Source organism: Canis aureus, chromosome 14, assembly GCF_053574225.1.
Source record: "Canis aureus isolate CA01 chromosome 14, VMU_Caureus_v.1.0, whole genome shotgun sequence".
In the NCBI taxonomy this organism is placed as follows: Eukaryota; Metazoa; Chordata; class Mammalia; order Carnivora; family Canidae; genus Canis; species Canis aureus.
Genome location: NC_135624.1, coordinates 11717490 through 11739522, shown reverse-complemented (window position 1 = coordinate 11739522; position 22033 = coordinate 11717490). Strand labels below are relative to the sequence as shown.

At 35.5% G+C, this 22033-nt stretch overlaps 1 protein-coding gene across 3 annotated transcripts in view; it reads left to right on the top strand.

Moving 5' to 3' along the window:
* The window catches only part of RSPO2 (R-spondin 2), a 143677-nt gene that overhangs the window by 50875 nt on the left and 70769 nt on the right, over positions 1–22033 (top strand). For all 3 annotated transcript variants that reach the window (XM_077846963.1, XM_077846962.1, XM_077846964.1), the window contains one exon: positions 21446–21634. In XM_077846963.1, the coding sequence (XP_077703089.1) occupies positions 21446–21634 (189 nt within the window). The remainder of the gene's footprint in view (positions 1–21445; positions 21635–22033) is intronic.

Sequence of the window (22033 nt, the reverse complement as noted above, 5' to 3'; positions counted from 1 at the left end):
GGTCCATCGTGATTTGGTACCAAAATTATTTTGAAAACCAAATTCTTCAAAGTTTTGAAAACATTTTGAGGCAGAATAATTACCATTAACCTCTTACTTCCAAAATAGCCTTGTTTCTGTTGAAAAAGTGGTATGGTTCATTGCAAGACATTTGTGAGGTGCTGAACAGTATAAAGGAGGCAGACTCATTTTACCTCTTTGCATTAACTGTGTTAACATTTTTGTGTCTATTTTTTTTAAAAGATTTTATTTATTCATGAGAAACACACACAGAGAGAGAGAGAGAGAGAGAGACAGACAGACAGACAGAGACAGAGACACAGGCAGAGGGAGAAGCAGGCTCCATACAGGGAGCCTGACGGTAAGACTCGATCCCTGGTCTCCAGGATCACACACACCCTGGCCTGAAGTCATCGCTAAACCGCTGAGCCACCTGGCCTGCCCTGTGTCTATTTTTCTAAGATTTTTCTAAGTGTAAAAAAAAAAAAAAAAAAAAAAAAAAAAAAAAAAGATTTTTCTAAATGTATGTAGAAAGTAGTTTGTTTTCTATTGTAAGTAAATGCTGCTATAAACATGGGGGGGCATGTATCCCTTTGAATTAATGTCTTTTTTTTTTTCCCCAAGGATTTTATTTATTCATAAGAGACACACAGAGAGAGGCAGAAGGACAGGCAGAGGGAGAAGCAGGCTCCATGAGGGGAGCCCAATGTGGGACTCGATCCCAGGACTCCAGGATCATGCCCTGAGCCAAAGGCAGATGTTCAACCACTGAGCCACCCAGGGGTCCCTGAATTAATGTTTTTGTATCTGGGTAAATACCAGTAGTGCAACTGCTGGATGATAGGATAGTTCTATTTTTTAACTTTTTGAGGACTCTATACTATTTTCCACTATGGTCGCCCTGGTTTACATTCCCACCAACGGTGCAGGAGTGTTCTCCTTTCTCCACATCCTTTCCAACACCTATTATTTCTTGTATTGAGTTTAGTCATTCTGACAGGTGTGAAGTGATACCTCATTGTAGTTTTGGTTTGTATCTCCCTGAAAATGAGTGATGTTGAGCATCTTTTCATGTATCTGTTGGTCATCTCTTTGTCTTTCGAGAAATATTTTTTCATGTCTTTCATTTTTTAATTTGTTTTTTGGGTATTGACTTTTATAAGTTTTAAGTTTTTATTTAAATTCCTGTTATTATACTGTGTAATATTTTCTTTACATATGTAACATAGTCATTCCACACTACCATACAACATCTGGTGCTCCTCACAAGTGCGGATGTGGAGCTCCTTAATCCTCACCTACTTAACCTATCACCCACCTACCCTCCAGTAACCATCAGTTTATTCTCTATAATTTTGCTTCTTGGTTTTCCTCTTTTTTTCCCCCCCCGGTGATCATTTGTTTTGTTTCTTAAATTCCATATATGAGTGAAATCATGTGGTATTTGTCTTTTTCTGACTGACTTGTTTCACTTAACATAATACGCTCTAGCTTCATTCATGTCACATGTCATTGTAAATGGCTAGATTTCATTTAATGGTTGAATATTATTCCATCATATATATCACACATATATATATATAAAAAAAAATATATATACACACCCACACACATACATACATACACACACACCCCACATGTTGTCTATTCATCAGTCAATGGATATTTGTACTCTTCCCATAATTTGGCTATTCACTGCTATCTCATTGAATTAGTATTCTTGTATTCTTTAGGTAAATAATTAGAACTACCCCACAATTCTGCAATTGCACTATTTTTAACTTTTTGAAGAAACTGTACTGTTTTTCCAGAGTGGCTGCACCAGTCTACATTACCACCAACAGTATAAGAGGGTTCCCATTTCTCTGCATCCTCACCAACACCCATTGTTTCCTGTATTAATTTTAGCCATTCTGACTTGTATGAGGTGGTATCTCATTGTAGTTTTGATTTGTGTTTCCCAGATGATGAGTGATGTTGAGCATCTTTCCATGTATCTTGGCCATCTGTACGTCATCTTTGGAAAAATGTCAATTCATGTCTTCTGTACATTTGAGTTTTATAACTTTTGGATACCAACCCTTCCTTGGATATGTCACTTGCAAATATTTTCGCCCATTCCATAGGTTACCTTTTCAGTTTTGTTGTTTCCTTCACTTGCAGAAGCTTTATTTTGATGTAATTCCAATAGTTGAATTTTACTTTTGTACCCCTTGCCTGAGAAGACCTATCTAGAAAAGTGTTGCTTTGGCCACTATCAGAGGTTACTATCTGTATTTTCTTCTAGGATTTTTGATTTCAGATCTTACATTGAATATTTTGTCCATTTTGAATTTATTTTTGTGTATGGTGTTAAGTGATCCAGTTTCATTCTTTTGCATTTTGCTGTCCAGTTTTCTCAACACCTTTTGTTGAAGAGACTTTTTCCCATTGCATGTTCCTTTTGCTCTATCAAAGATTAATTGATCATATAGTTGTGGGTTTATTTCTGGGTTTTCTGTGTCAAATTTTATGCTGGTACCATACTGTTTTGATGACTACAGTTTTATAATACAACTTAAAGTCTGGAATTTTGATTCCTCCAGCTTTGCTTTTCTTTTTCAAGATTGCTTTGGCTGTTTAGGGTCTTCTGTGATTCCATACAAATCTTAGGATTCTTTGTTCGAGTTCTTTGAAAAATGCTGTTGGTATTTTGTTTTTTTTTTTTAATTTATTTTTTATTGGTGTACAATTTACTAACATACAGAACAACCCCCAGTGCCCGCCACCCATTCACTCCCACCCCCCGCCCTCCTCCCCTTCCACCACCCCTAGTTCGTTTCCCAGAGTTAGCAGTCTTTACGTTCTGTCTCCCTTTGCATTAGATGTGTAGATTGCCTTGGGTAGTATAGATATTTTAACAATATTTGTTCTTCTAATCCATGAGCATGGGATATCTTTCAATTTCTTTGTATCCTCTTTAATTTCTTTCATCAATGTTTTACAGTTTTCGGAGTACAGATCTTTCACCTCTTTGATTAGGTGTATTCCTAAGTGTCTTACTACTTTCTTGGTACAATTGTAAATGGGATTGTTTTCTTCTTTCTGCTGCTTCATTATTGGTGTATAGAAATGCAACAGATTTCTATATGTTGATTTTTGTATCCTGCAACTTTACTAAATTTATCAGTTCTAGCAATATTTTTGGTGGAGTCTTTTGAGTTTTCTATATATAGTATCATGTCCTCTGCAAATAGTGAAAATTTGACTTCCTGGTCAATTTCAATGCCTTTTATTTCTTTTTGATTGCTGAGAGTAGGATTTCCAGTACTATGTTAAATAACAGTGGTGAGAATGAATATCCTTGTCTTGTCCCTGACCTTGGGAGGAAAGATCTTTTGGTTTTTCACCATTGAATATGTTGTTAGCTGTGGGATTTTCATATGTAGCCTTTATTATGTTCCCTCTAAACCAATTTTTGAGGGTTTTATCATGAATGGATGTTGTGCTTTGTCAGATTCTTTCTCTGCATCTATTGAAATGATCGTATTTCTTAATGTGGTATATCACATTGATTTGCAAATATTGATCCATCCTTGCAACTCAGGAATAAGTCCCTCTTGGTCGTGGTGAATTTTTTTCAGATATTGTTGGATTTGGTTTGCTAATATTAAGGACTTTTGCATCAACATTTATCAGAGATCTTGGCCTGTAGTTGTCTCTCTCTCTCCCTCTCTCTCTCTCTCTTAATCTGTGGTGTCTTTATCTGGTTCTGGGGTCATGATGGTATCTCATAGAATGAATTTTGAAGTTTCCCTTCTAGTTTTTGGAATAGTTTGAGTAGAATAGGTGTTAACCCTTCTTTAAATATTTGGTAGAATTCACCAGTGATGCCATCTGGCCCTGGACTTTTTTGGGTGGAGGTATGATTACTAATTCAATTTCTTTGTTGGTAATGGATCTGTTCAAATTTTCTATTTCTTTCTGTCTCAGTTTTGGTAGGTTGTAGATTTCTAGGAATTTATTCATCTGTTCTTGGTTGTCCAATTTTTTGGCATATAGTTCTTCATAGTATTCTCTTATAATTATTTATAATTATGTGGTGTTGGTTGTTGTTTCTCCTTTCTCATTTGTAATTTTGAGTCCTCTTTTTTGAAAAGTCTGGCTAGAGGTTTATCAATGTTGTTTATTTTTTCTTTCAGAAAACCAGCTCTTGGTTTCAATGACATGTGCTATTTTTCTAGTTTCTATATATTTTTTTCTGCTCTAATCTTTATTTTCTTCCTTTTGCAGGTTTTAGGTTTTGTCTGTTCTATTTCTAGCTCTTTTGGGGATAAGGTTAGATTTTTTGAGATTTTTCTTGCTTCTTGAAGTAGGCCTGTATCACTATAAAGTTCCTTCTTTAGACCATTTTTGCTGCATCCCAAAGGTTTAGAACTATGTGTTTTCATTTTCCTTTGTTTTTCAATGTGATTTTTAAAAATTCTTTTTATTTTCTGGTTGACCCATTCATTGTTTAGCAGCATATTATTTAACCTTCATGTATTTGTGGTCTTTCCAGATATTTTTCCTATGGTTGACTTTTAGTTTTAGAGCATTGTGGTCAGAAAAGCTGCATGGTGTGACTTCAGTCTTTTTTTTTTTTTTTTTAATTTATGGAGGCTTGTTTTGTGGCCTAATATGTGATCTATTCTGGAGCATGGTGCCTGTGTTCTTGAAAATAATGTGTGTTCTGCTGTTTTAGGATGGAATGTCCTGAATCTATCTGTTGAATCCGTCTGATATGTGAAAGCCACTGTTTCCTTGTTGATTTTCTGTTTAGATGATCTATTGTTGTAAGTGGGGTATTCACTTCCCCCAGATATTGTATAACTACCAATTAGTTCCTTTATGTTTAATATTATCTGTTGTATATATTTGGGTGTTCCATGTTGGGTGCATAAATACTTAAAATTTTTATATCTTCTTGTTGGATTGTCTCTATTACATAGTGTTCTTTGTCTCTTGTTACAGTCTTTGTTTTAAAGTCTACTTTTTTGGGGTGCCTCAATTGGTTAAGTGTCCAACTTTTTATTTCAGTTCAGGTTATGATCAAGCCCAGTGTGGAGCCTGCTTAAAATTTTCTCTCTCCCCCTCTCCTTTTGCCCCTACCACACTCAAAAAAAAAAAAAAAAAAAAAAAAAAAAAAAAAAAGCCTATTTTGTATGATAGAAGTATTGCTACCCTGGCTTTCTTTTCACTTTCATTTGTGTATTAGATGTTTCTCTACCCCCTCACTTTCAATCTATAAGTGTCTTTAGGTCTCAGCAGAGTTTCTTATAGACAACATGTAGATGGGTCTTAGTTTTTTAATCCATTCTGTCATCCTTTGTCTTTTGATTGAAGCATTTACATTAAAAGTAACTATTAAGAGGTATGTTTATTGCCATTTTGTTACCTGTTTTATGGTTGTTTTTGTAGTTTTTCTCTGATCTTCTGTCACAGTTTTCTGGCTTTCTTTAGTGATGTATTTAGATTCCTTTCTCTTCATTTTTTGCATATCTGTTACTATATTTTGATTTGTGGTGACCGTATGGTTTATATATATCATCTGTAGATAGCAATCTAGATTATGTTGAGGGTTGCCTAAGTTTGAACCCATTCTTTACCTCTCTCTCCTCCACATTTTAGATATATGGTATCATACTTTACATCCTTTTATTTTGTGAGTTCCTTGACTAACTTTTAAAGAGAAACCTATTTTTACAGGTTTTTTTGCTTCCTACTTTCTTTTCTCTTGTTATCTTTCCTTTTCTATTCAGAGTCCCCTTTAACATTTCATGTAGAGTTGGTTTAGTGGTCATGAACTCCTTTAGCCTTTTGTTGGTCTGAGAAATTCTCTATCTCTCCTATTCTGAATGGTAGCTTTACTGGGTAGAGCATTCTTGGCTTCATATATTTCCCATTTGTTACTTTATATATATATCATGCCACTCTCTTCTGGCTTAGAAAGTTTCTGCTGAAAAAAATCCCATAATAGTCTTAAGAGGTTTCTCACATATGTAACTGTTGTGTTTGTCTGGCTGCATTTAATGTTTCTTCTTTATCTCCGTATTTTGCCATTTTAATTATAATATATCTTGGTGTGGATCTGCTTTGGTTGATTTTTTTGGAGATTCTCTGTGCTTCCTACATTTGAATATGTTTCATTTCCCCAGATTAGGGAAGTTTTCAGCTATTATTTTTTTCAAATAAAATTTCTGCCCACTTTTCTGACTCTTCTTGGTCTTTATAATGTAAATATTATTAAATTGATGGAATCACTGAGATCCCAAAGTCTCTTCTCATTTTGCCTAATTCTTTTTTCTCTTTATTGTTCAGCTTGATTGTTCTCCATTACTCTGTCTTCTAGGTCATTAATTTGTTCTTTTGCTTCTTCTGGTGTGCTGTTCATTCCATCAAGCATGTTTCTCATTTACTGAGCTCTTTTTCCATACTATGTTATTCCTCATCTCTGTGTTAAGGGTCTCACTCAGGTCTTCCAGTCTTTTCTCAAGTCCAATGAGTACCTTTATGATCATTACTCTAAATTCTTTATCAGGCATGTTACTTGTATCTGTTTCACTTAGATCTCTGGGTGTGGCCTTGTCCTGTTCATGCACTTGGGACAAATTCTTCTATCTTATTTCATCTAAGTTTCTATGCCTTCTTTCTGTGTTAGGAAAGTCAGCTACATGTCTTGTTCTTGAGGGTAATGGTCTTATGAAGAATAGATGCTGTGGTGCTCTGCAGTATAGTGTCCATTATTCTCCAGGGCCTAGCACTTTGATGTGCTGCGTGCACTCTATTTTTGTCCTGGCCACTTTATCCTTTAGGCAAGTTGTCTGTAGCGGCTTTCTTTGCTTGCTGTGGGCAGTGTTTGGTCCCTGGCCTGAATGTGGCAAGTTTTAACCAGGTGTTCCCTGGTCTGCTTGTGAAATAAAGGCATTTTCCCCCCTTTGGAATTAATAGATAATCTCCTGGGCAATATTATTTCCCAATAAACCTTCACCTAATGGTGTTAGGTTGATACCTGCCTGAATTAAATTATCATATTAATAATGGAAAAATGGTAAATCTAATTATTTGGCCAAAGTCATTCAAATGCAAGATTGTACGATAATCTATGAGACAACTGCCCTGGACTCTAAAAGATCTCAATGACTAGAAAGACAAAGAACACTGGGTGAACTACTCCTAATCGAAAGGACTAAGGAAGCAAACCAAATGCAGTGCACGGTCTTTGATTGCTTTCTGGATAGATGGGGAAAACCAAACAAATTTAGAATAGCTGAGGAAGTATGAACATAGATAGCATATTAGTAATATTACTTTACCCATGTTAAATTTCTGACATCTTGCAAGATCTTGTGATTATGTAAAATGGTGTTCTTATTCTCAGAAAGTGTATGCTAAATTTCATGTGAAGTATTGTGATACTTACAACTTTCAAATAATTTATCAAAAATGTATGTGTGCATTTCCATACTTTTCTTTCTATCCATAGATATTTATGTACATAGAAGTAATGATATATAATAGGTATAGAAAGCAGGGGAAATTATGTTTTTTAAAATAATATTAGTTTTGATAGGACATATTCTTAGTAACAAATACCAGGATAGGTGCTTATAATAACTGTTTTAAACTATAAGTGTTTACAACCCTGATGTCCTAAAGCATCTTCTAGAATTTGGAGATTTTGAAGTTCAGTTTTCCAACTTCCTGAAAATCAAACATTGATCCATCTCATATTTAAATTCCTGTTTCATGGGGTGTCTGGGTAGCTCAGTTGGTTAAGTGTTTGACTCTTGATTTTTGAGTCAGGTCATGATCTCCGTCATGAGACTGAACCCCGTTTTGGGCTCTGTGCTGGGTGGGGAGCCTGTTTAAGATACTATCTCCCACTTACTCTGCTTCCTCCTCCTGCCCGTGTGTGTTCTCTCTCTCTCTCTCTCTCTCAAAAAAAAAAAAAAAAAAAAAAAAAAAAGAAACAAAACAAAAAAACCCACTCCTGTTTCATTTTTTTTTTCCAGGAATCAATTTCTCAATAATTAAATAATTCATTAGCATCTTCCTGCTTATATTTCAATAGTTTTTAAAGCTATGCTTGATTTTCCTTCACTTTGAAGGTCTTCATTTTTAACAATTACAAAAATGAAAGCAGAAAATAAAAATTTATTTTTTTCATGTAATATTACCTGTATCTTAATAGTTGGGTTTCACTTTTCCTTTTTGTTAATTTTGCTCTAAAAATATTCCATAAACCTTAGGAAACTTTAGCTGCCGTCACATTTCTCTTGTGATTATTTTTTTCCTGAGTGTACCCTTTTGTACATGTTGCTTAAAATGTTTGAATTAATCTGAGAACTTGCTATAAAACCATATTGAATTCTGTAGAATGTTACTTATTTTTCCCCCTTGGGATTACATAAGTAGAATTTATGTAAGCTCCATGCCCAGCATGGAGCTCAGTGTGGGGCTTGAACTCACGACTATGAGATCAAGACCGGAGCTGAAATCAAGAGTCAGATGCTTAACTGATTAAGCTACCCAGATGCCCCAGTAGATTTCTTATTTTGAAAAATATCCTCTTAACACTTATTCTAATTTAGAAACATAGACTGCAAATCCAAACCTGTATCCTTTCAACCTTAAAAATAATACACATTCTTGAAGTCTTCAATTATATTTCTAGTCAGTTTCTGTGTTCTACTGTTATAAACTCCATGGTAACATCATTTTTGTGTTCTCTACACATTTTTCCTTGAATCCAACTTAAGTACTGAGTGGCTCCTTTTGTTGTTTTTGCTGTTGGCTGAAAGATTAATTGTCAATGAAATAAGCCAAGATTTATCAGACCTATTAAACATTTTTTTCCCCTTGCATTCCCCAACCCTGTGCATCTGGCATATACTGCTCCCTATTTTTGGGATATCCAACTCCAGTGGGCAAACTTCTTTCTTTTTAACACTTAGCTCCTATTACCACCTATTTCTTAGCTCTTCTAGGATAAATTAAATCTTTCCTCTTCACCCCCAGACACTTCGTGGCATGCATATAAAATACAGCTTAGAAACCACAGCACCTTGAAGAATAAGTTGAACACTAAATACAGTATCAGATGATAATCCACTGAATGAAATCCATGATTCTCTACTGATGTAAACAAGCAGACAAACAAATGCAGAAGGGCAAGCTCCTCCTATGCAACACTGAAATGCCCCCTAATCAATGGAGAAGGAATGATGGAATTAGAAAATTATTTTTTGAGAGCCATCAGAATGAGAATTGACTTGGGCAAGAATAAAAACTGGATACCATAACTAGTGTGTGGAATTGTGATGATGAACAGGATATTTATATGATGTTACTGTATTTTTTTTTTCAGAAATTACTTACTAAGATAGGAAAATAGTAACTTTGCAATGTAGAATCCTGGGAGACACCATCTTAACCAAGGAATCAAGGTTAATGTCACGAATAATGTGACCAAATTCATTAGGTGCCGCTTGGCACACACAAGAAAGAACACACAAAAAAGGATGTTAATCACTTCATATGTTATCCCAAGAATGTGTGGCCAATCGTGAGGGGGTATCAGACAAACTCAAATAAACATTCTATAAATAAATGACTATTCTCTTCCAAAATGCAAGCTCATGAAAGAGGAACTGATCAGATTAAAGGAAACTAAAGAGATGACAACCTAATGCAATGCATAAACTTGGATGGGATTCTAGTGTAGGAGAAAAATAGAAACAAAGGACATTATGGAATAATTGTAGACTATGGATCAGAAAATAGTATTGTCTCAATATGGCTGATATAGACAATGTCCTTGTTTTTGGAAATACATACTGAACACCGAGAAAATGTAGAGATAAAAGAGCATAATGTCTCCTACTTGTACTCAGATGGTTCAGAAAAAAAAAGTATATGCATACATTTGTATATACGTATGTGAATGTAGGTATATATCCATGTCTGTGGTTATATATACATTTGTCTGTAAACACGTAGGCATAGTTTGGCCACTTTCTGAGAGTGACCAAATGCTCTTTATGGTTTTCCATTAATAGGTGATTTGCTTTTGGCTTCCAAGCCCTGGAGGAAATGGAGAACTGTGGTCAGAGAACAGTGGCACATTACTCTCCAAATCTGTCTAGAACAGATTTCTCCTCTGTTCAGAATGTTAGTGCACATCTCCCCACTTCAGCTCATCTTTAAAGTTTAGTTTTGATCATTTGAGTGGCGTCCCCAGCCTTTCTAATTACACAGGTATGCCTGCTGTTACTTCAAAGGCCCCCTGGCCAGGACTGCATCTGTCTTCAAAGACAGAGGGGAGTGGCCCATTTGCAGGAAATTGTATGGTTTGGGTAGGGGTGTGTGTATGTGTGTGTCTATGTGTGTTTTCTTTGAACTTGTCAAGCAAGTAGAGATCCCTGTGGAAAAAGTGCTGGCCTTTTGCTGTATGCCCCAACAATTAAATACTTTCCATTTACAATTCTGAAGATCCTCTTTAACTTCTGCCAGAAGAAACCTGTAACACCATTTCCCCGAGTTACCTTTTTGCTGTCTCAGCAGTGTTCCTCAGAAATGTTTTTGTGGATGACCTCTTAATTTTGTTGGTTTATGAGACTTAATATATTCCTAGTTATGTTAGGAAAGAATTAGTATAGTGTTGTTAGTGACTAATCATCAGAAGGAACTTTGGTTATTTTGCTGCAGCTAAAACCAGCAGAAGCACGGTGAGCAGATGACAAGGGGACAGCCTAATTTGGAAAACTCGCAGTTTCAATCATGCTGGGGTGTGTTTTGTCTCCCAAGTGCTGTACATCTATCTCTTAATGGGAAAAGAAAAAGCATGGCTTTTGAGGGAGCTGGATTCAAATTTGTCACCAACAAACTGTATGATCTTGGAAAGGTCTCTTAAATTCTCTGATCTATTTGAGTTAATTATGAGTAATAAGCATGACTTTCAAAAAGTATGAAAGCATGTCGCCTGCAATTTGTCACATACCGTATTCTCCAGAGTTCAATTTTTTTCTCCCCCCAGCCCCCACCCCATTTGACTTTCCTTGTTTTCATTGCCTCTTGTTCTGAATAGACAGAACTTTCTGAGAATGAAATGTTGGTGAAGCAGATAGATTTCAAACTGGGTCTAAGGTAAAGATGGTTGTGAGGAATGTTGACAAGACAGTTTAAAATAAACTGTTGATAAATGTTAAATGCAAACCATTGATAAATAATAGTGAAAGGGAATAAAAGGGAAGGGAGAAGAAATGTGTGGGAAATATCAGAAAGGGAGACAGAACGTAAAGACTGCTAACTCTGGGAAACGAACTAGGGGTGGTAGAAGGGGAGGAGGGCGGGGGGTGGGAGTGAATGGGTGACGGGCACTGGGGGTTATTCTGTATGTTAGTAAATTGAACACCAATAAAAAATAAATTAAAAAAAATAAAATAAAAATCAAGAGCTGTATCTTGTGTAGGTCTGGAGGTTTAGTAGTTGAGTCATTCTGATTTTTGTTCATGTATGTGATTTTTACCAAGAGCGACCTAAAAATTATTGAATATAATAAAGCTTTCACTTTTTTTTTTTGCATCACAGTGTAGTCTTGAATAATTGTTGCATAATAATGTTAGCCCTAAGGGTTTGTTAGTTTGTTTTTCATTAATTCAACTTAAAAAATTTTTATTATCTTTGTTTGAAGAAACCTTTCTCTGGGACAGTGTAACTAATAGTGTTCATTCTTAAATTTAAAACACAGTGGTATGACCCATGGAAGTTTCCACATCTAAAACACATGGAGTCTTTAATCTGGGTAGTTATGACACAGATTCTTCTTGAGGGCTGTGTTTATGACACCAAATAAGCATCCAGTTTGCTTTCCACTTATTGTTTTAAATTAAAAGTGGAATAAGCAGGAGTTACCAAACTAGTTTCTATTCTAGCATGCAGGTGGTATATGGGGGATAGTTGAATAATATATATATATATATATATATATATATATATATATATATATATATATATATATATATGATGTGAATGGGAATATATATTGAATAGACTCCTATACCCCTTCCTTCCCCTTTTTAAAAACAATTTAATTTTTGTTTAGTCAGATTAGGGGAGACTTTTTCTACAGGAAGTTAGATAGGTCAGATACTATGGCACTTATGTTATAGTACTTATAAAGTATGCAAAACTATTTTGAAATAGTGTTAGTGTAAGATGTACTTAAGTACTTTATGGAATAAAATTCTGGCTCTGTTTGTGAGCAGTTTGTTTTTCTCTCTTTAAATAATTGGATTATCTTCTTATGTAAACATGAAGCCCTGTAAGAGTTGGTTTCACAATCTTCATAAATGTATATATTTAGAGCTCATGTTGGAGTTAACATTAGCACCAACAGTCTGTCAACATTTCCATGGGGTTGCTTAAGTATGTTGTGAAAGCCCAAGCCAACACTTGGCATGAGTAATCTGTACTACACAGCAATTTCTAGCAATGGCTTATAGGATCACACACATTCTAACTTTAAGTTTGCTTCTCTTTTAGTGTTAGAGACAAAAACATACTCCATAAAACAATCCTATCTTACAGTCTCAAGCAGGTGGCTTATTTTATACAACATATGATTCTTTATTTCAAAAACACGTATCTTTGAAAAAAGGAGCAATCTCAAACCATCTTCTATTTTTCTGATTTTCATCTACTAATTAAAGTTCTTGGTGTTAGCAGTTGTAGAAGCTGAAGAGCTTAGGATTCTGATGGTCGTATTTGTCCACTTCAGTAGCTTAGTTTTGGGATGAGTGTGTGCTGATCCTTAATTGTACTATCCCCCGCACTTATCTGTCAGAATTAACACCTAGTATAGGATTAGGATTTTTGTGTCTGAGTTTTAGGGGAAGGAAAGGAATAATTCTTATAGACCTGGTTTCCAAAGTGAGCGTTAATTATGGGAAACACTTCATCATTTAGGGAATTGTATATGCTGCATTGAGGGCTTATGATTTTATTTTATTTTATCTGGTTCTATGTATACACAGCCACTTTTTTCCATATCTATGACTTGTTTTTTTTTCCTTAGGTGTTAATGACCATTTTGGAAACATGTTTTTGGAGCATTTCTAAATCCCATTTAATTCTTTTCAATTCTTATGTTCTGAGTTGTTCACTCCACTTTGGGCAGACTGTTTTAACTGTTAATGATGTCTATGGCTTGTGAAGTTCTGGATAGGTTTGTTGTGCTCTCAAACAGATCCATGTAAGGCTCCACATTTATTTTGCAACTATATCTTGGTTCATCTTTTCTCAAATGGCAGTTACTGACTATTCTGGGCTTCCCTGTGACATTTTAGTTGTCCCACTTGAAGTATGCATGACACACGACTCATAGAGGCTCTCTGCTTCCTTGCTCTGTGTTTAAAAAAAAAAAAAAATTCCCACTCAGCAAACCACACTATGGCCACAGTTAACTGTGGTGGTAAATATGCTTCTGAGGTGCGAATCTATGAGGATTATGGCTCAAGTGGCACCGGTACTGGTGAGTAATGAGGAGACTATAACCATGGTCATTTTCTTAATTTTCCCCTCAAGTTATTAGCACTTTGTTAATATAAATCTGTGACTCCATTTACCTCTCTCTCTCCTTTACTTTAAAATCTCCTGGTAGGCTTGAATTTTTGTACGGTGAGATACATACTTTTTTAAGAGAAGCAAGATCATCTAATTAAGACTTTTAATGTCATCAAAATATTCATTTCTAAAGATGATTTCCATATGGGGGGGGTCTTATAAATTTTTAGAAATGTTATGATGAATTTATAGAGATAAGATCCTATTGAGTCTTTCATTTCTAATTGTCCTATTTTAGGTGGATAAAATGGAATTATTATTAAATATCAAATTTTTAGCAAATTATGGATTTATCAAAGCTAGTACTACTTTGAGAAGCTAAATTTCTTAAGCCTTTTACTTAAAAATATTATCTATTAACTTAGGTCAAAAGGATTTTGAGAAATAGGGTTTAATTCTAGAGATTGTGGGATTTGGGGATTTTTGGTGCAAGTTTGCCTTTTCTCAATTTTTTTTCTAGAATAAATTCGTGTTAAGTGGACACTTTAGAAATTTAGCTCTGTTTAAGCTTTATTAACAATTGTTAATTTTTAACATCCATTTTTTTCTGGGGCACGATTATAATCTAGCATATTAAAATTTGTTGTCTTTACATCACAGATTATGTGTTCCATGATGCTATGTTCTATAAATATTCACAATTTAGGGTAAAACTAAGTATCCTAAGATAGTACTTTTTCATTTTGGTCAAATCTTTTGTAGTTCCTTAGTTCATGACCTTGATTGCTCAGTTGAGTTTGAGTTTGGGTAGTACATGTTGAGATCAAAGGATTTTTATACTAGTGTGGCCAAGCTCTAGTGGGAGGATCTGTGCCCAACTTGGATAGTATAGATAGAATACAGTAGGCAGGTTTCTTGTTACTGGTGCCTTAAATTTGATCAGTGAAGTTGATAATAATTGTTTATCTTTAAAAAATATTTTGAACACTTATTTAACCAGCAAATATGGAGTGAGGCTGAGGCCAACAGCCTATTGTTCAGTCCTGTTATTTTAGATTAGAAACTTGTACCTTTTGTCAGGAATGGATGCCTTCACCGAGAAGGAATTTAGATTTCTTCTTGCTTGGCAAGAACTAAATCCTGAAACAGGGGAACACTTTTGAAAAGTGTTAGGAGTATATTAGAAACAGATGGGCCTTCAACACCTACATAAAAGACACTATGGGATAAAATGTGAGTAACTGGATTTAATTTAACAAAAGATCAAACTTAAAATACTAGGATTCATAAGAGACCAGACTTACTTTGCAATTTAAGTGGAGCACAAATAACTGGAATTAAATAATATTTATGCTGTTTTTCACTCTCTATATATTTGTTAATAATACTGGTATTCTTATCTGGGTTCTACTTGACAATTTTGCTTGTTTTCTATACCCACATACTCCTTTCCCTGTCAAGGAGATATGTGTAGATTAGTATTAATACTACTGCCTGACACCTTTTTGAAGATTTTTAATGTTTTATGTGATATATTTCATCTTTAGAATTTTGGGTGGGTCTAGATTTAGAAAAAGTGTTTTGGTTGGAATGATGAGGCTCTGGATCTCAGCAGGCTTTAGAGTTGGAAAAGTTGAAGCTTACAGAGAAAGCAAATAAACATGGTCATCAAAGCTGGGAATTAAGATCTGTTTATTCACCTGCATGCTTGAATTAAATCTCATAGCAATAGGCAGAGCTATTTAACTTATTAAGATCCTGACCAAATAAATTACTGTAGTCATGTCTAAAAGTCTATTTTTGCCTGGCTTTAGATATTGAGCTTGGTATAGTCATATAATGGACGAAGAAGTTCTTGTTGAATTAAGTTAGTGATTTACAATGTAGAGAGCACTAGGATAGTTGACACTGGACAGTGGTTAATTAAAGTTAAAAGTCTATTTGAGGTTTGGGACATGAAGCTTTGAATTACAAAAAAAAAAAAAAATTACATGTGCCCTTGTCCTTCAGTATTGAGGAGCATTATTAATGGCTAAGGGAGATTGGGGGATGGGAAGAGCACTTAGGTTGGATGTGGCTTTCATCACTTCTGCTTTAAGAGAATTCCTCATTTGTAGGGTTATAAAGATATCCGATATGGACTAAGATAAGTATTCTCTGATTCATTTTTATTGTCAGTCAAGGTTCAAGCAAATAAGGCCTAGCTTTTAATGATTTTAAGAAAATCTTTTTTAAAAAATGTGGAGCACAATTTGTTGACTCTAAAATCTTCATGGTCAAGATGAAAGTTAGCTTCTGATACATAAAAACAAAACAAAAAGCCTTTAATTTATGTTGATTGTCTCAGTTCTGTAATTCTCTCTTCTCCATACTTGTTACTAGATAGTGTGATTTATGGTGATAAAGAGCTCTTGGTTTAACTTTTGAACTAAAAGTAAGTATAGCTTCAACTTTTGTTTGTGATGACAGAGAGCCTTTTAAAACCATTCTGCTACATATGTAAATCTTCCAAATTCTCTCTTTACTTGCAAAGCTAATTTGGGATTTGGATAACCTTGAGATAATTCCTCTTTAAATCTATAGTTAAATTGAAGAGCAGAAGGCAGCCAGCGCACTGCTCGCAGACATGTTGCAGGCGGCTCTGCTGTGTGGGACTCCCTTGGATGCAGCTCTAGCCAACAACCTCAGCCCTGGTCTTAGTCTCCTGGTTGCTCCTAGTTCAATAGCCTTCCTCTTTCACAAGGGTCATCGATTGCTTCTACAAATATCATGCCATAGTGTCTTTGTACTTAAGGTGGGTTATGTTGTCTAAGAACATAAAATGTTCTTTATGAAAATAAAAAGGAGTTTTCCCTAGTTGCTGCCCCCCTGCACCACCCCCACCAAAGTCATTTTGTCCATCATACAGCTACTGAGGACTCCAGTTCTGTTCCTCTCACCCAGCTTTTTGCCCCCTACCTACCCTCTCTCCAGTTTTCACCCCTTTCTTAAACAGAAAGGTTGAGCTCTATCCCAGTTTTTGAAACTTACCTATTCCTTACATCTTGCTCAGGACACCAATAATAATATCAGGATAGAATCCCACTAGAAGGCAGCTGGAGAAATTATAAATAGTACAGACTTCTTTTCATTTAGCTATGTGAAAAGACTTTATAAATCAATATTACTGTGTCAGAATAAGGTATAACCGAAATCCTATAATGAACATAAAAGCAGGAAAATCAACAACAGAGTGTAGAATGCAAAAGAGGTGGGTATGGGGTTGGGGCACTATAATGGTCTTAGAAGTAATAAGGGTCTGAGTTATGAGAGGATTAGTGGAAATCAGAATAGTCAGAATTGGGATTAAGTGTATAGGAGGAGACATTATCATGGAAGCCAGAGGAGGAATAAAACTTTCTGAAATGATCCAGGTTACAGGAATTGTGAGGACCAGAAATGGAGAATGAGGTCTTGAATTAAGGATTAGAAAACTGGTTGTGGTCTTCCAAAAAAGTACTTTTGGGGATAACTAAATGGGTGATTGCGGTAAATTGAGGCAGAAGTTAGAACTGACACTTCGAAAAATAAATGAGAGTGATGTTGGCCTTTTTCATTGCTATGAAGAGATGTTCCCTACTTGGCTGAAATTGAGCAAGTTATGATACAAGGCAAGTATGTTCAGTTATGGAAAATACAAATTGTTACATACACATATACATGTCTAGAAAGTAGTCTCCTAAAATTTTATTAGGAATTCTATCTGAGGAAGTAATTTTTCATCTGTATTGATTCTTTTTTCCTCCCCAGTTGCAGATTTTAGAATATTTGGTAATAAATAAGAAACTGTGTGGGAAGCATCAATAGTTTTGCAAGCAAGAGAATGTCCATGGAATGGATTCAGTATGCAGATACAAGCAGTTGAACAGTTGATAGGACAAATTCTGGTGTATAGGTGGAAAGAAGCAAATTTTTAATGGCCATTTCAAAGGGCAAACTTGGTTCTGATTCCTGGTTCTAACTGACTTGGTAGTTCTTTGTTTTACCTCTTGAAAAGGGAGCCAAACTCCTGTTTTGGGTTCTCCCCAGAAGAGAAGCTATAAGATCAAGTCAGGGCTGTGGTAACCCAGGAGAAGCAGGGAGAGCATCCTGTGGAACTAAAACCTGGTTAGATCTGCTACAAGTAGCTGTAAATATTCAAGTGTTGAATGATTATAAGGAAGGACATGGTATCCAGTGTACTTTGTTGTATAGCTGCTAGTCTGAATACTTAGGGCTTGATGTTAATTTTATATGCAAAATTTTATGTAGGGCAAATAGGATATGGCATTAAAACTAAAAGTTTCAATAATTGGTGAGTTTTCCTTCTCTTTCTTCTTCTGAGTGAACCTGATAAACTGAAGTGAGTGTGATAAAATGAATGAGTGAATGAATAATGCATCCTGTTAGATTTATAATCTTGCTTGGAATAGGGATAACTAAATTTTTCACATTTAAGAAATTATGTTGGGATGTCAGATTATGTCAATTTTAATTTTATACCAGGGCTGGAAACAGTATTTTTTTCTCTTAAATTACTCTTTTCATCATTAGATGTAGCACACTCCTATAAAGTTTACATATCAACTTTCAGATGCTATTTCAACACTTAGTAGTCTCCCACTTTGTCCCTCCAATGAATTATTTTTGTTACTTAAAAACAAACCATAAAAGTAAAGAATATCCTATAGGTGAGCATTTAACATAATGTATAGAATCTTTGAAAGAGATGTAATTACAATTACATTACCCTGAAGTTAGTGTATGGCCTTCCTATCCACTGTTCTATTTTTTAAAAAATTGATACAAATTACTTATAAATTATGCACATTACTTATAAAAAATGGACAGTTTTGAAAATACATACATTTGTGTAGCCAATATCCAATCAAGGTTAGAACATTCTATTGCCTCCTGTAGTGGGTTAAATAGGGTCCGCACCCCCAAGCCCTGCTCTCATTCATGTCCACCTGGAGCCTCAGAATGTGACCTTATGTGAAAATAGGGGCTTTGCAAATAAAATGAAGGTAAGGACAGATAGAAGATCCTACTGGATTAAGGTGGGCCCTTATCCAAAGACCATGTCTCTATCAGAGACAGAAAGGACACACAGAGATACATAGAGAAGATGGAATCAAATGGGAGATAAGCTGCCACAAGCCAAGGAACATCTGGGGCCACCAGGAGGGGTGGTTTCTTCTCTAGGAGCTTCAGAAGAAACATGGTCCTATGGACATCTTGATTTCAGACTTCAGTCCACAGAATTGAGAGAATGAATTCCTGGTGTGTAAGCCACCACATTGTGGTAATTTGTTAAGGCAGCCCTAGGAAACAAATACACCTGCCAAAAGTTCCTGCACACCCCTTTCCAGTCAGTCCCAAACCCTCAAAGGCATTTCATGTTCTAATTTCTGTCACCACAGATTAGCTTCACATATCGTATCCTTGACATCAATATAAATAGAATTATACGGAACATACCCTATTTTCATTTTTTGGTCTGGCTTCCTTTGTTAAGTATAGTGTATATAAGTTCATTCCTGTTTGGTTATGTGTCCATCGTCTAATTCTTTTTATCATTAAAATATACCACAATTTATCCATTCTCCTGGTCACAGACATTTGGGTTGTAACCCCCTATTTTGTACACTTACTACATCTGTGGTTGTCACTGGTTTAGCAGTTAACTATTCCTGTTTTTGTGGTTGCTACTGAGAGTTTTAAACAAGTACATTTAACTTAAGGAGGTTTAATTTATATTGGTCTTCCTCATTCAAAATCTAGAAACTTTGAATGCTTTAACTTTGCTTTCCCTCCTCAAGTCTTCCATGTTACTACTGTTAAATATAAAATATCTATTATTGGGGCACCTGGGTGGCTCAGTCAGTTAAGCGTCTGCCTTCAGCTCAGGTCATCGCCTTGGGGGCCCGGGATCAAGTCCCACTTTGGGCTCTCTGCTCAACAGGGAGCCTGCTTATCCCTATCCCTCTGCTCACTGCTCCCCCTGCTTGTGTGCATGCTCTCTCTCTCTCTGTCAAATAAATAAAATCTTTTTAAAAATAAACTCCTTTAAAAATATGTATTTTTAAACCGTGGATATTGATCATTACTTCTTAAAAATTGATAGTTTTCATAGACACACCAACATATCAGTTGATTTGGTCACTATTGATTATTACGTTTTACTTCCTTCTGAGTTCCATTCTAATTTCTCCAATGTACACAATTTATTCTTTTGGCGAGTGATTAATAAATTCCTTCGCTTTATTTTGAGCTCATTCTTTTTTCTTTTTTTAAAGATTTTATTTATTCATGAGAGACAGAGAGAGGCAGAGACATAGGCGGAAGAGAAGCAGGCTCCATGCGGGGAGCCCAATGTGGGACTTGATCCTGGGACTCCGGGATCATGCCCTGAGTCGAAGGCAGACACTTAACTGTTGAGCCACCCAAGCATCCCTTTTGCTGTCATTCTTAAACTATCATTTAATTGCTTATAGAATTGTTATAGTTTGATACTTTTCCCTTAACAGGTTGAAGGTAGTGTATATTATTGCTGATGAGATGCCTGAATGTCTACCTAGAGGTAAACATTCCTTTCTAGGTTATGTTTGTCTGGTTTGACTTCATTCTTTCGTTATAAATACATTGTGTTCAGATGCAGTCTTGTTTTTACTGATCTACTCAGATCTCTGAAGTTTTCATCTAAAGAATTCATCCCTTTCAATCTGGAACCTGATTAGTCACAATCTCTTTGGATATTATGTCTTACTCATGCTCTATTTCTTAATTCTATAACATCTAATTGTGCATTAAAACTTTTTCATTTTCTTTTTACAGGCTTTTTACCTTTTTCACATTTTCATTTTTATTGTGCTTGGTGCTACAGTTATTTAAACTTTTTTCTGGTTAAATATTTTTCTTTTACACTATTCGATTTTTCCATAGAATTTTTTTATTTTAGAATTTTCATTTTCTAATGCACAGTCATATGATATCAGTTCTTCCCCTGTGACTTCTAATCTTAATTTTTATCTCTTCAAGTATTCTGAAGATAATCATTTTAAAGACTTTCAGATAGTTCTGTTATTTCTGAATCTTTAGGTGTGAGAGGCATCTCTCTGAGACTGGTGATTCTTCCTCATAGAGGTTTGCTGGTCCAGGTTGTTGGTTTGTTTTGATGTGAGGGTGGCTTTCCATACAAGTTCCAGGTCTCAGAATTGTAGAAAATTTCTTAAGGGTGGTTTCATATTTTTTTCTTTGTAGGTTTTCATGGATTAATTTTTTTTTTAATGTTAGCTTCTTGATTTACTGACTCTACACTGATAATTTGAACTTGGATCCCATACTTAGATGTATTGCAGATTTGGGGTTCTTGTTGCTCATGGATTGTATTTTTCTCTGTACAGTGCTCACCTACCCTATAGCCCTAATCTGTGATTGAAATCCTCATCTCTGGTAAATTGAGGTGTGAAGGCTTCTAGTACTTGTTTTACGTCCAAACAGCCCTCACAACTCCAGTCTATATAAAGAGATCTAAGTGTCTGGTCTTCATATGCATATTTCTTGGCCTGGATTCAAGACCCTGCCATGAGGCCTGCCTCTCTGGTCTAACATCTCTGTGAGCCATTCAGTTTCAGCTCTAACCCTGAGTTTCCTTTGTTTCTAAGTTTGGTTGTGAATTAATCTATTTTTGGGGGTGGGGGTGGGGGGAGAATGTTTTTAGCACATTTCTATGTGATTCGAGAAGGACAAGAGAGACACCTGTCTTCTCACCAAGTTGTATTGACTAGACGTCTTGATCATATTTATGTTTGAACATGTGTTTTGTGTTTTTCTTTTACAGCTAGTTATGTATCAAATCCCATTTGCAAGGGTTGTTTGTCTTGTTCAAAGGACAATGGGTGCAGCCGATGTCAACAGAAGTTGTTCTTCTTTCTTCGAAGAGAAGGCATGCGCCAGTATGGAGAATGCCTGCATTCCTGTCCATCTGGGTACTATGGACACCGAGCCCCAGATATGAACAGATGTGCAAGTGAGCAGTTGACTTTTATATACTATTTACTGTTAATGCAACTTAGGGGGGAGCTAAGTTGAAAATTTGGACCGAAAAAAAGGTTTACTTTTAATATGCTACAGAAATAGCCTAAGCTTAAACTTGAGTGGGTAGGATAAAGACCCTTATCTTTTGTCTAGAAGTATATTGTATACACACTATTTTTTTTAAGATTATTTAAGTATTTGCATAACAATCATCTGAAACACAGCTTGTTAGATCTTTGTAAAGCATACTTAGCACCCCCCCACCCTCAAAATCTCCAAGGAATTTAAATATCTTGGTAACATTCTCTCCACTTTACTACAGTGTCTATGGCTTCTTTTGCCTTTTTTATCTGAGTTTGTAATTCCTTGTTTAGTCTAATCTATAATCTAA